Source organism: Vanellus vanellus, assembly GCF_965231255.1.
Source record: "Vanellus vanellus genome assembly, chromosome: 3".
Taxonomy (NCBI): domain Eukaryota; kingdom Metazoa; phylum Chordata; class Aves; order Charadriiformes; family Charadriidae; genus Vanellus; species Vanellus vanellus.
This window is the reverse complement of record NC_138907.1, coordinates 24,152,966-24,168,898: the sequence shown is the minus strand read 5'-3', so window position 1 is coordinate 24,168,898 and position 15,933 is coordinate 24,152,966. Positions and strand designations below refer to the sequence as shown.

The window sequence follows — 15,933 nt, the reverse complement described above, 5'->3', positions numbered from 1 at the left end:
GCTTCCTTGTCTGTGTACTTTAAACAAGTTTGAATCCTTTGACTATTCTCAATCATAGTACCTTGAGGCACACATAAACCTATTACTATTATTCTCTGCTAGCACCCACAGGCATTTTGTTTACCAGTTGCTGCACCCTGAAGGGATGCCATTTTCAAAAGGAGTCCGGGAAGACTAATGCATTTAATCAATTCCCGACCCCATATGTATAGGCAATATAACAGAGAGGCCTCCCTGCTCAAGAGTTTGGTAACCAAATACTTGGATTTTATCCTACTTAACTTGCAGATCTCAAAAGGCAACACAGTATTCATAGCAAGCATGAACTTACAAGAATTAAAAATACAAAGCAATATTTTTGACTTCAAAATACTTCAAAAGATTCACTGCACTGTCCTTTCCTCTTAGGGATGCTTATTCAGCACAAGACTACACCAAACTATCGTATTCTTCCAAGTTACAGGAAAGGTAAAATGACTTCCAGATTCCCAGAAACTGATCTGCAAGCCCATGGATGCTCCTAGCCACATACTTAAAATACAACAAACATTTTTGTGGGTAGTGCTTCAAGGAATTGAAGGATATCATGCGATCTCAGCTTTATGTTGATCTCTACCAGTGTGATCCACATGCAATATTTAGGATTTCAACTACTCAGGTCAAATACAACTACTTCATGTTATTTCTTTATCCCCTGCAAAGACTATAAACTAATTAGGCAAAACAGTTGAAAACGGGTGGTGATTACACCTGGCATTGCACATTCCATTTTTTATATATTGAGACCGAAACCTGCAGCTACTGAGATGCTATACAAGGTCCGAATTAGTTTCTTGCTAGAGAAGACAAAAGGAGGGAATTCTCAAATACTGAATCAGTAGTGGGTCATCTTCATAAAGGACACAGTAATGAATATATGTTTAATCATAAAATAATGAACAGCTATCTTTAAAGGCTTAGCCACACGACATTCCTTGACCTTCTCCAATTTTAACTGTTTAACACTTTATTAATATAATTTTCCTTCCTACTTGCTTAGATCTTAAAGGACATTTCAAGTGCTGCATGTCATGATTTAAGAGGTCTTATGTCAAACTTTGAATTTCCCCAAGTGTACTAGTAGGTGTAGGTGGACAAGGAGTGCAGAATAAAGTGTTCTATCTGCCATAACCACACTATAAAATTCATTAAAGAATATACTTGCAATTTGACTTTTTTTCCCCAAAACATCTATAATATCAACTAGTATATGAATAACGTTACAGTTTGGTTAACGTCGTGTTGAAAGCTTAACTTATAAAGTGCCTTTTAACGTACAAATTGCCTTTGTAAAGCGCATCTGTAAAATGCCTTGAAACTGCAGGTGATCCTACTAGCTAGGCCTACAATAGAGTTGTATTATATGTTGCAATGTAAGATTAGACCTTTTGTTTTGAAACTCTTCTTGCAGAAGTTTTGCACACCGGGCATAACACTGCTTATTACTAAAGATTTTAATAACTGCAAAACAGCCATTTATGAAAATGTGATTAGGAACAAAGGAAAGAGTAGGAAGAAAAAGGAAAGTCACAAGGATTTCTGATATATACGCTTCAGCCACTGTTCAATCACTTTGTCGGCAGGCTCTCCCACCTTCATACTCAAGGGCTCAAGGGCTTGATATATATGCGTAGGATTTTGGTTTTTTGCTAACTATATTAAATCCTACCTCAAAGTTGGCCAATTTACAAACCTTTGAAAAGAATACAACCCGTAAGAATTCACTTGAGGTTTGTTAATAGTTCAGCAGCTATCTTCTCCACTGACTGTACCTGCGCTGAGCATTTTCTGTGCTCTTTAAGACTTTTCAGGCTAACTGTACAGGGTACACAATGTTTCACAGACGAAAAACATTTGCCACACTGGGATTGCAAAACATTGAGTATCAATTACTTCAGAAGCAGTGGAATAGAGCACAGCAAGAGAGCTGCTTTTGCCCTCTCACGTGACCTAACGTAAGCACCTGGATAACTTGGAAAAGGAGGACAAGCATGGCTAGGCTCAGATGAGGACTTCATAGGAACAAAACAAATCAAACAAAAAAGCTATGAGACTGGAAGAGAGGCAGGCTGGAAAGGAAAAGGGTATAAAGGTTTTTAAAAAAGGTTAGAGGGCACACCACATATTAGAAGCTGAACACAGGACTTTCAAGTCTCAACAATTTTCTTTTATCATAGCCATTGATGGCAATTAAAATATATCTAGCAATTAATCCACTACTACCCCCAATTACAGCTACAGCTGGTTTTCTTGAATCAAATTACAGAAGTTGAAGCTCCTTCGAGAGTCTGTGCACAGAAGAGTACAGTTACTGTGGTGGAATTTATTTCCATTTGTTTTCTGAAACAATTTTGGAAAACAGTAAAAGTTGCAAGGTCAGGCACTCCAAAGTTCAGAACTAAACATTCAACTATTTAACTGACTAGCCAACTGCTTGAAGAAATTGCTGCTTGAGATCACTTTCTTTTCTAGAATGTCTGCCCCATAGGATGAATATGCTTTGGGAATTAATTAGGGTTTTATAAAGAATATTTGTCTGTAATAAATGAGATATGGTTCTTAATCTCAGAGACACGAACAAATGTTGCCCTGGAGAAGAGGATCATCTTGTCCTCTGCTGCCCAAAATTCTGAATGATGGCAGGCACATCATTTAAACCAAATATTAGACCAGGTGGCATTAATCTCTGGTTCTCCACTTGAATTAGCGAAAATCTGAAGTCAGAAGTGCAGAAAATCTGAACTACAAATGAGGTAAAGATGCTGATGTTCTGAACATATATCCTGGAGGAGGGACACTGGGAAGACAGGAATGAGTCTAGCTTTTAAAAACAGAGAACAAAATATGCCAGTTCTGCTCTTAAAACATCTACATCCTGTCCTCTTCCAGCTTCATTTCTCTCACCTAGGCTTTTCCTTTGCTTTTATCAGATTTATTTTCTCCTTCATTCTTTTCAATTTTGTATGTGTCTTAGCTCAGCTATAAATTAATTCACAGACATAAAATAACCTCATCTTACTTCATAAGGGGAGTGTAAAGATAAAGTTACTAGCATTTTCTTTGGGGGAATAAGTATTATTAGAAAATAAACAATTTTGGTTTTACAGTAGGATCTCCGTACTTTCATGGAGAGCCTTCACAAAACCAAAGCTATAATGCAGATATAAGAATGTCTGAGATCCAGCGCGAAGCTAATGGTCTTCTGTTCATATCCACAAAATAACTAGTTCAAAGTAGAGATTAAAAAAAAAGTGTTGTCTTAACAATATCCTTCTCAAGCTTAATTATTGCTTTAATTATTGCTTTTTTATTTAAATTTCAGAATACAATTTAAGGTCTAAGGCTTTCTGTTTGAAAATTACAACCAAAGTGAATCAAGATTCAAAAATCAAGCAGGCAAAAATAAGAATTATAGCTCTATAGTAAAGAACCAACGCTAAAAAAGGTAACATGACACCAGTGAAAGAACACTGTAGTTCATTGATCCCTCCTCTTTTCTCCTCCCGCAAAATATATAAGAAAAAGAGAAAGCAACCAAGATGTTTTCAACCATATTATTCAAAGATTTAAATAATTTAGTTCAGAATTTAAGGACAAAAATATTGATACAAATATATCAGAAGGGCACTTAAAAAATGTGTGTAATTATGAAATGTGGTAGGTCATATTACATATGAATATAGAGAACAAATGTTTAAAAAATTGCAAGTCAGGAGAAAAATTCATATAGGGATGTAAAAGCAAATCTTTTTGACGTCTTATATTAAAATACTTTTAATCTGAAGTTAAAAGATCAATCTAAACTTTCAAAGACAGCCCAATTCTTAAAAAAACCCTATGTGTTAGCACAACTAAAACCAGATACTCAGACTGAGAGATACAGTTTATGTAGCACTGTTGAGCAAGGAAAGGAACACCTCTGTTCTAAGCCTGAAAAATCATCTTCCTATTAAAATGTTAAAATAGAAGTTAAAAAAAAAAAAAACAGAAGAGACTGAATTACACATTAGAAAAAGAAAAAAACAAAAACAAGCAAAACCAACCCGAAAACCCAAACATCCCTTTAATCTAGATCACTACTGTGGAATGGGTCAGAAAGTGTTTTCTTCCACACACTCAAGTACTCTGTCGCAAACCGCATAAGAAAATCTCAATTACCATTAACTTAGAATTGCGGACAGACAAGCAAGTCTTAGTCACCTGAGAGACTACTTTTGCCTCATTTTTGCATACTGTCAAAGACAGCAAGTTCCTGGTCGATGAGCTAGACACTAAGATGCTAAAATAATACAAGTAAATGCATTGTATTTAAAAATGGCTATAAACACTAAACCTGAAAAAAAAAAAAAGTCTTATACTTCCACCCTCAATGATTTTATCACATGAAAACATGTGATAACATTATTCAAAATTTTCTTTTAGTATGCATTTTCACTGCATTTTAGATTAAAGAAAAATTTTTCAGAGGGGAGAGACTTTAAACAACATGCATCTTCTAATGTCAATCTTAGACCGTTGAAAAAGTTGTTTGTTTGAAAGTACTTTTCAAACAAACTACTGAATGAAAAAGAATTATAAAATCCTGCCACATCAATTTGGAAGAAAGAAAAAAGCCACCTCAAAAATAGTTTGAGAAGGAGTACTATGATCACAGAGTCCTGTCCGAAAATTAGAACAACTGAAGAATTAAAATTTAGTACAGATAATCTTTTGGAGATGCTCAAATTATAGGAAGTTGATTATACTACAGAGACTGCTTCTCAAGACACCTTTTGACTAAGTCACGGATTCAGGACACCCCCAGTAACATTTCCAAAAACCCAGAAAGCAAGCTATACTTCAACTCATTAAAATAGTAATAGCAACTGAAATATAGTAATTAACCTATGAAATGACTTGTAACGCTTACAGAATTTCAACTGATGTGGTTTGAGGGGTGGAGAAGGGAAAGATTGTTTCAATACCTTGTCTTCCCTCATCATTGGTAAACAAACCAGCATCACTGCTGCTCAGGCTGCTGGATTCACTGTAATAAGAGAAAGAAAGAAACAGATCAAAAGAACAATTGATCTTTCAGTCGTAAAATTTTAAGGAGACAAGGCTGTGCTCAAATTGAACTTAAGCCCAACAAAGATCGGAAAGAAAATAGGATGATTTTTTTTTTTTAATCAAACTGCAAACATCCTAGTTCCATTAACTACAAAGCATATTATTTTTGGCACATAAAGCCACAGGAATCTAATGGTACCCTGAGAGTAAGCCAGATGTGACTGCAACGAGGTGCTGACACAATTGATGCATTTTATTATCTGCTTCCATCAAATGCCCACTGCTTCCTTCTTATGCTGTGCAATTCAGCTTGATCCTGGAACGCCACTGCTCAATAAAATAGGAAAAGTCTCAATCAAAAGCAGCCTAATCCTTCCTTCAGCACATGAAATATAAGAGTCTGAAAATCAAATTACCCTTCTGAACATCATTTGCAAGTATTCTGGAAAAGACAGCACTTAAGGTTTCCTGACATACTACTTGGGAAGAAAGAAAAAAGTTTATAAAAAAGGTAGCCAATTAAATCAAAATAAAGGTCACCCTGAAGAAAATAAGTATCATCAATGATCATAACATCAACAAAAAAGGCAAGGTACAGTTTACTTTTCTGTGACTTCTATCATGGCTCTAAAATTAGAATGCGTGTACACAACATGCACACACTCCTCTAAACTCAGACCTCAGTAGTTAAAGTATTTTGTTCTTTTGTGTATACACATTGTTACTAACAATATTCCACCTGTCTCCAAATAGTATAACAGACTTGCCTTTTAATAACACACATCACAATTTGGTGAGTTTCACATGAAAGGATTTTCTGTAAACCATTTATTTCATTTTTTGGTCAATAAAGTAGCTTGGCTAAGGAAGGAATATTCTCACCAAAATTTAATCACATTTTATTTACACCAAGATAGAAAACAATTTGAAAAAAAATCACTTCAGCTCACCACACAAATTCAAGTACACGTTATAAATACTATGGCTATTCTCAATGTTCCATACAAGCTATTTATAAGAACTTGTGGTCTGCTTACCTTTCTGCATTTACTCATATTAAAATGTACGTGCAGTCCTATACTTGAATTCAACTGGTTTCAATTATTTGCAGTTATTTTCTAATAATAAGTTAGGGGTTTTTTGTTTTTAAATAACTAGTACACTTCAGAAAATTATTGCCTTTTAAATGTTAATCTCTTACAAAAATAAGCCTCAATTTTTTTAAAGCTTGTAATATGAATCCTGTCAAATTAGTCTAGTTTGTGTTTAATTATAAGTATACATATACATCTTGCTTTGGGAGGCATCACAGGCAACACAATATGGCATCAGAAGACAGAAAGCAGTGATGTTATTTTTTTTTAAGAATTATATACATAAGTAAGGATTATATATAAAAGAAATATAAAATTGTATATATAAAAGAATATAAAAAAAATTATATATACACAGACCTATCTGTGAAGATTAAGTTTCCTGAATCCTTGCTGTATCTTCTGCTTATCCGTATTCTTACTGTATAAGCAATACTTATACCATCTTTTATACATAATATAATCAGAACAGACCTAGGCACTTGCACAAATGCCCTAAGCAGAAAATAGATGACAGGCATGCAATGAGATTGGAACCATCTTTAATGGGGGAGACCAAAACTTGAGCTTCCTAATGTTGCAAATCTTAGTAGTTCTTTCCAGCAATCACCCCATTCTCACTTTAATTACAACATAGATGGCTTTACTGTCCTTACATTTCATTGTGCACAATTTTACATCATACATCTCAAAGAAAAAAAAAATTCTCTTTTCATAGATTCCTCTTGTCCACTTATTGTTTAATTGTACTATTTAAAAGGAAAGTTAGGAAATCCTTTCAACTCTAGTATTTCAGCAACTTTCCCCGCCAAAATTTCCAGTTTTGAGGTCTCCTTCCTTTTTAAAAAAAAAAAAAAAAAAAAATTAATTGTGCAATAATTCTTACTGAAGGACTAGCCAGTTCATGAAAACATAACCACTTGAAATTTTAAAATTACACATACTGTTTCATTTTGGGGTTTGTTTTTGTGTTTTGGGTTTTTTTTAATCAAACCAGAACACCAGCATATCCATGGCGGTCACAGTGTTCATTCTCCTCAGGCCACAGTCAAACAGGGCAGGTATTACAGCCAAGATAATTGCTACATGGCAGTCATTTAACTGAATAAATTCAAAACCTCTGGAATTAACACATTAATATCTAAGTACATGGAAGCTGTTATGATAGAATTTATTTCCAGTTTTAATATAATTTTGCACTGCATATTTCTAATTCCTTCGCTTTGTACTGAGAATTCCTTTCCCAGCAAGACTTCCAGGAAAAAGAAAAAAAGCCGCAGATTCCTTCTAGTCTGATAAAAAAGGCTATGCAACCAAAAACTTGCAAGGAACAGCTTTGCTATCCAAAAGGTTTTCACAGCTTTATTTATACATTTGTGTAAACAAAGAAGAAATATTTTTTTATTAATTATAAGTAGCAAACTGTCCCATACCTTGGTTTCATTTGAGGCTTGTGATGTTTGTTTACTAACCAAGCCTGTCCCCAAGGACTGAGCAGCCACTGTATTGGCAGCGACTGGCAGGCTGGTGGGTGGGTTTCACTGCTGCTCTCTTTCAAAAGGGGCAATTGAGTCACTTAAACACAAAAAATTGCCACAGCTTGCAGGAATTAAGTATCATCGAGAACTCCATGTGTTGCCAAATTTGGCTGGAACTGGCCAAGCATCTGAGCATTGAGGACAAGGGAGAATGAGCAGAAAAGACAGGTTCTGATCGTGAAAATCTAATTTCCAGGGCTGAAAACCAACCTCACAGGAATTCATCTTTGGGACCATTTAGATGCTGACATTTTAAGAGCTTGAAGACTCCTCCTACTACTCCTGATCCCTACACTTAAAAACCAGGTTTTGTTGTGTTTGGTGTTTGAACACACACAGATAAAAGACTGCAAAAGAAGTGTCACTTAGCATTTTTAATGTGCACTTCAAATATATATGTTATTTTAAAGTAATTTCATGTACACACTGAAAACTTCTCCTCACCAGTTTTAGATCCAAGCAATTTAACTCCCATTAAAAATAATTATTGGCTTTGTTTCAAAAACTGAACTTCTAAAAAATTAATCCTTTTCTGGGGGAAATATTATTAAACTGTATGCACACAAGTGTACAGAACTAGGACAGCTTTGTATACTTTTTATTTTTCCTCTTCCAGCAAGCATTGCTGAAGCATTAGTCTAACCCAAGACAAGACGCTTTGTTAGCTCTCCATATCTTGTGAGATCTTGCAAAACTAATGTTCTCTTTTAAAATATCAGCTTTTACTTTTAGAACATACCCTGAGGAACAATTTGCTAGCTGTTTCAGATTCTTCCAGCTAAATCATCTCAAGCAATAGAGGCACTACTGCATTTAAGTCAAGTTAGTTTAAAACAAGTTAAAATTATTCGCACACAAAATATTCAGATACAGTATGGACCCAAGATGCTTAGGTATGGTGGATTTCTAATCATATTTTGGAATGCAAATTTTCTAATTCAGTGGTTTCCAAACCTTTAGGTACAGATGACCATTGCGAGAAATTCGGTAGAGTGACAGACCATCACTCAACCATGTGCATGAGCAGAAAACACTATGAAGATGAGAATGGTTTTAAAGGCTATTTATTGGGGTGAGAAACAAACGTTTAAAGTATGATTTGAAAAACACCACCATTTGGTGTAACAAAACATTAAGCATTTCGAAGAGGAAGATGGATTTTTAAATCAATAACATTTCTTTTGTGAAAAAATAGAAAGATATTCAGACTGACCTGGAAGTAGCACAGTTTTGGGAGTCTACAGGGGGTTTTCATATTGATCACTCTTTTCTCCACTGAGAAATTAGCTACAGAATTTTTGAGCTGGAGAACAGTTATCCTTGTAGCATAACAGAAAATTGTTTTACAAATACATAAATGGTAAGACTATGGACATATGATAAACAATGCAATGGTTGCTAGCTCCAAGGAAATTTTTAATCATCTGTCTTTAGGTACCAAACGTGAGAGAACAGACTTCCAGTATCATCAAAGAAGAGGGAAGTTTTCTAAAGGCTTCCTGACAACACACACCCCTGTCTTGCACATGGAAGTGAGAGTGAGATGTCTGAAACTACTCTGGCCGCCCTTAAGGACCACTTCTGCTGTAGTAATTAAGACTTTAGGAACACTCTTTAAGACTCAGGATTCATTCAGCTCTTTCAGCTGCTTATTGTCCACAGGTGAGGGACAAAACTAGTATGTAATAAAAAGACTTAGAAGAACTTTTCCAACCTTAACTGGAGTTAGTCACTTACCAATACTGTATTACAGTAACCAATCTGTCTGCTGTGGTCAAAACCCTTGGGTACTCTCTGCATCTCAATCCTGCCTCTCCAGTAAGGAAAAGGCTTAACAGTTTACAGATAAAATGCCCACAAAAAGCCAGGGACTAGTGCTGTCAAACAACTGACCAAAATTATGTGTTTTAATATAAGTCTTTCTTATTGACAGTTCTGCATTCAGAACCAGGCACATAGGATAGACATAGTCAGGCTTACCAGGCCCTGCAGGTAACATCCCTTGTGCATGGTGGAAAAATGACGTACACCTTACTGTGTTGTCAAAATAGTACTTTGGAAACAATTACCATTGTAGTATGACTGCTGTCTGGAATGGATGGATGAGGTATACTGCCAAAGGGTCATCATTCCCCCATTTTTCTAATGGTAAGCTCAGGTGTTTCTGAACTGTAAATTGGTTTTTGCATTTCGTAAATGATGTATATCCTTGGCAACCTGCAGACTTTTTATGCCCATGACACATAAGAACATATTGTCTAAATGGTGACTCTAAACACTGACAACCTTTATGATGAATAGAGATAACAATCAAAGCACCAATGTCTGGAAATTGGAAAAACACTTAATTTTTGTCTTAGAACTGTCACCAGTTGAAATACCCAGAAAAAAACCCAAAACATATTAATCATTTGTATATTCTGTCATACTTAATCTTGAAACAATTCAAATGTATTATTTCAAGAAACTGTTTTCTTGGTTGTTCCTCTGCTACATGGCTCTGTTTCATGCTGAATTCTTTAAACTAAGCAACTCAATATATATTAAAAATAGTAGACTTCAGAATAAAAAACTAAGAGTAACTTGTTAAAGCAGATACTATTGATGTTAGCATTTTAACTCTGGAATTAAAGAAAAATCCAAAGGATCCCAATACAAGCAATAGTAATAAAAGTAAACAACTATTATCCAAAGTTTCTGTAAAAAGGAAGAGAAAGAATAACCTGTCACTCATGTTCTCATCTGAGCCTTTTTGCTCCTCATACTCCATTTTGTCCTTATTTGCTTGGTTCACTTCTTCATTCTCTATAACTACTCCTTCATCCAAGATTTCCGGTCCTTGTCGAGCCGCGGCTACTTTTCTTTTTTTTACTTTGCTCTTGGAAAACTCTTGGTGTTGGTATGATTTATTGTTATTGTCCATTTCTTGATCTCTGCTGTTATCCTGCTGTTGAGTTATTGTCAGTGCATTAGAGACTTCTGATGGCAAATCTATTGCCATCCGTTTTACCTTTCTTCTCCTGCGCAAAGTTCTGTTTCCCAAACTGTCAACAGCCAAATCTGGTTCATGCCACAGAGGTCTTTTGCCTCTAATGTTATTTAAGTTTGAGGAAGGCCTACGTTTAGCAACCAACAACTGGTCATCAGAGTCACTGTGGTCTTTCTTATTAGCATGATTCTCCCTGTAGTCTTTGTTTGATTCTTCTAAACTGGAATCAGAACCTTCACTTAAGCAGTGACCAGTCTCCCAGGGATGATGGGTGGTAAATGAACGTCTTTTTCGCCCCCTCCTTTTCCTTGCCTGTCGCTTTAGAAGACAAGACACACTTCGAGAATGATCTCCAGTATCAGCAAAACCTCCTCTGGCTTGCTCTGAACTTTCTTCCAGTGCTGAGACTAGATCGTGAACCAGCTCCTCCATAGTCCTACTGAAATGCCTATATATTTCAAGGAAAAAGAACACACACAAGAAAACAACAAATGAATCAGAAGTGTTAAGCATAAACTCTAACAATTTTACCTGTCAAAACAATTTTAGTCACTTCGGCCAAGGTAGTCTTAATGTCCATCCTATAAAGATTATTCTATTTCTGCTGAGAGACAAAACCTTACCAACCAGTACTATGCAATTTGCAACACATCAGCACACATTCCTTTTAAAAGGTATCGTCCCGAATTTCAGTCTTGGAAAGAAGCTGGGGAGTGGGGGGTTCCCTGTTTGGTTTTGATCTCCCTATTACTGTTTGGTTTTAATTTACCTCATCACATTTTTATGATTTTCAGGGATTCCACATGGTGAGAACATCAAAGACCATTCACTCCAACTGCAGGTAGAGAGCGCATTTTAAAGTTAAGAATGGGAAATGGAATACAATGTTTCTCCTTGACAGTATATTAGGGGGTTCTGTTAAAGAGTTGTCATTATGATAAAATATTTTTAAGGGTAATTATCTTTTGATGCTGCCTAAATGCCAAAATGAAGTTAAGAAAGTAATTCTTCGATAATATATGACTTTTTTTTTTTGTAAAAAGAAATTAATTCTGGCCTTCCAAATGGCTGATATCTGTTTGATTTTTTAAAAAAATATTGATTCAGTGTAGTGCTATTAAGTTGAGAGAATACCCTGCTACAGGTAATTGTAGAGTTGCAAATGCAAAGTTTCCCATCACATGTAGGCACTCACATCCATAGAATCACACGCTCGTGTAAGGAAAAATATCCTTAAACACAGTGTCTGATTAAGGCCTTATCTTTTTAAATGTTTTGCCCCTTCATCCTCAAATTTCACTAGTGTTTTGCATGTAGTTAACTTACACTTCAGTAAGTTCACCCATGCATTATGTGAACATAATTACAAAAAGAGAAAACATGAAGTGATTGCTGAACTCCAGTCCTTCTCTGAAGGCTGTGTACCTTCTCTGTAAACACAGCAATCATTCTCAAATCAAAGCATCACAAGACCCCTTTCATTGAGGTAAAGCAGAGAATAATGTTCACCCTCTTTACTACATTACACCAACTGATAAATATGGAAGACACTCAGCAAATTATGTAGAGGACATTTAAAAACAAGACTCTTCACTTTGCTTTACAATATAAATTGATGGAAGAATTAACAAATAGCTTTCTACCCATAGCAGCAGAGTTGTAGATGTGGAGAAAACCTGGACACATAGCACACAGGTTCTCTCTTCACCTACCACAAACCCCAATGTTAACGGTACTTAATGGTAACGACTGAATCAACAGTCATGATCATAAAGTTCACAAATTTTAAGTATTAATGGAGGAACTGAAGAGCATGTTTAAGGAGAAATCCAAACTGGTCATGAAATAACTTACCTAAAGAAATCATATATTCTCCTTTCCAGCCATTTTCATAAATACTTTTTTTAAACATTACAATTGTAAGATCACCAAAAGCACAGAGAGTGATAGAAACACAAGATCATTTTCAATTCTTGAATCTACCGTGTCACTTGCATTTATTTCTCATACCTCTTTTTCCATCCTGCTGTAATCTCTAGTCCTATTACTCCCTCTTAACCTAAGATTTTCTTTGGCTCTTAGTACAGCAGAATCATCATATTATCTTGTAAGGGATGAGACAGCTCTAGAAGAATGATACACTTTCTCCTTAATCCATTTGGTTCACAAGAATCAAAACCTTCATAATCACGCAAAAATACTTCTCAGAAGCAAGAGAAGCAACACAGTAGGAAAAGCATTGCAAATGAAGCAACAATTTTCTGAAAATTCAGAGAGAAAGAGAAGAGTGGAAGTCAATCAACCTAGACATTACTTTGAGACATGGCTTCAAAATGATTTAAAACTAATTCTTCAAGTTTTCCGTTTCAATTACTGTGGAAGGGTTTTGGGGTATGTGTGGTGGTTTTGTTGGTTTTTGCTTTTTCTTTTTGCTTGTGTAGTAGGAATTTCAACCACCAGAGGCAAGTCCAGGTATACTTGTACAAGGTTTCTATGCATGATACTTAAAACAGATGTATTACCCATCTTTCTCAGTAACTATAATTGCACAATGGGGAGGGCACTGCTCCTTTAGCCTTATTGTTAAGCACCCATGAAGACAGCTATCCTTGCAGGTGCGTATATCAGAAATTAGATGCCCTTCAGATTTAAAGGGCTTTCTAATACTTCTGTGCTAATATAACAGGAGCTATAAGACTTGAACAGACAAACTTCAGTACGTTTATTTGGGTTAATTTGAGACACCAGTTCCCCTAGCTGCCTACCTAGCTCTCCTGCCACAGGCTTTCACATTTGTAGCGAACCGATAGAAGTGGAGGTGCACCAAAAACTGAACTAGTAGGCTTAGACCTACATTCACAGTTCTCAAAACAAACAGGTTTCTGCTAACATGCGAGAATATGAACTAGCACATATAATCTCTTATAGCCCACTCTGCTATGGCCCTTGCAGCACAAAGTAAAAGGGAAAGGAAAGACAGGGACACTAATGTCTTGCACCACAGTTTATGATTAATTTGATCAATTCAGTACCCCTAATCCATATGGATAACTTTATCACTAAAAATCAATGTAGCTCCTAGAGTGGACATACCAATTTACTCCAGAAAATGGCATAAATATGGTGATAAAGTTGCCTTAGTTCTATGAAATACTTCAAGATCAAACACAATATATGTGGTTTGGATTTATATATCTGATCTAAACTTGCCTTGAATTCTCCACCAAATACTGTCAATACAGCTGGTGCCAAATCAAAAGATGAAACTCAAGAGGAGCAAATACCCTTAAATATTTTTGAAGTAAAGGGCCTTTTAAGAATCATATTATCCCTGAGCAGTAAGGCATTTACTTTCCATCAGACTATAACTTTGAATCTTACGCATTCCTGCAACTAATCTTTTCTGTTGAATATCAAGTCTCTTCATAAGATCTGTACAGAACAGCAATCTTGTTTACCCTAAAAATTATGGCCATGGTCTCATGTATAATATAACCGTATCCTAACTGCATAACCTCTTGCACAGATCAGACAACTTAATATTATAATCACTTCAACATGTTTCCTTAGGAAGATTATGAGAATTACTTGATCTATTTGGGACACTGGAAGCTCCTTTGTAATAGATTGAGATTACAACACACATACAACAACAGCTTTTTATTCACATTGCACTTTCAACATGCCAGTGGTTCACATTAAAACTACTTCTCCTGAAAACCCAAGAAATCTCTTTTGATTAATTTTATTGGAGTTCTCATTTCTCTTGCTGTAACTAAAGAAAAAAAAAAGGGCAACAACTAGATAGAAGAGTTAATCTAAAACGTGTCTCCAAAATTCAAGACCGTATTTCTATTACAGCATTACTTATCAAACTCAGTTTTTCAACTTTCTCCATTGTTCACAACCAGCTGTCAAGCTTGTATTCCAAACCTATGAAGTAATTTTAATCATTGCTGCAGATGTTACTGTAACAAAAATATTTGCATTTGAAATAGGTTGAAAAATAACTACAAGAAACATTAAAGACATTACCAGTGAGTACCAACTGCATTCAACAAGATGAGAAATTTCAAAGGTTGTAATAAGGAATGTAGAACAACATATTGAGGTACATAAAATATTAAGTTGAGCCATAGTTTAGCATGACTCACATAAGGCTATAAAAATGCTGTTACAGCAACAGCCCACAGCTAGCAATAAACTGTAATGTCTTCACCAGGAGAATATTCTACTTTATTATAAAAAAAAATAACCTAGTTTGCCTACACTGACCTTTACATTTATCTGAAGTAATTTTAATGTAGTTCACCAAAGGCTGACCCATTTCCTCTCTAACCCTTACCAGAACAGACCATAAAAGTACTGTTGCAGGAAACAGTGTAACTGCTTTCACATACTCCAGAACAGTCCACACAGCTTGTGTTCAGTATTACTATTAGTATTGAAACTCCTAATGGAAATAATAGGCACTTGCTTTTTCAGTGAAAATCAAGTTTCATTTTTATTCACTTCCCACCTAAAGCATGTAACAATGTAGAGCTCTGATTGCTCACAAAATATTTAACAAATACTTACACACTGACAGGAAAGCTAATTTAGTTGCACAACGCACAGGCAGAGACAGTATCTTTTACTAAACTGACAGCGGCATTTATATTTACCTTATAGTTCTATACCTTTTCCTGTGAAACAAATATGGAGTTTCTTGCAGCTAAAGTTATGCTGCATCTATGTCTCATCAATTCTGATAAGAGCCATGACTTGCTGCCTTCACAACCCTCTTTGATCACAACCTAAGAGCACAAGAAAAATCAAGCAGTTCATTGAACATTGGGATTATAAAACCTGACTTTCTATAATCTTTTCCTATACGGATTATCTGACACCTCTTAACACAGCTGTACTCACAGTGTACCTTTATGCTCAGACAGGTACTAATTAGAAACCCATTTCTCCACCTCAGAAGTTATTTTCACAAAGCCTTAGAAGTATTAGTTTTGAGACCTCTACTTTATTGATGAATGTGACTGAAATTTAGATTGAACAGGTGCAAGCATTTGGGAGAGAACAGCAGATGATAAATCTCACCACCTTGCCTGCAGAATTTAAAGATTAAAAAAAAAAAAAAAAAAAGAGAACTATCACGGTTCTTGGGATACACAAAGGGGAAAGCAAAATGGAGCAATACAATTTAGTTAAAAGCACTAAATAGCTAGCAAGA

The 15,933-nt window shown here is 35.5% G+C and overlaps 1 protein-coding gene across 1 annotated transcript in view; it reads right to left on the bottom strand.

Annotated features, from left to right (window-relative positions):
• The window catches only part of GPATCH2 (G-patch domain containing 2), a 125,486-nt gene that overhangs the window by 105,895 nt on the left and 3,658 nt on the right, over window positions 1-15,933 (bottom strand). The window contains exons 2-3 of the mRNA XM_082481432.1: window positions 10,444-11,157; window positions 5,004-5,065 (exon numbers count right to left, since the gene is read on the bottom strand). Coding sequence (XP_082337558.1) covers window positions 5,004-5,065; window positions 10,444-11,157 — 776 coding nt within the window. The remainder of the gene's footprint in view (window positions 1-5,003; window positions 5,066-10,443; window positions 11,158-15,933) is intronic.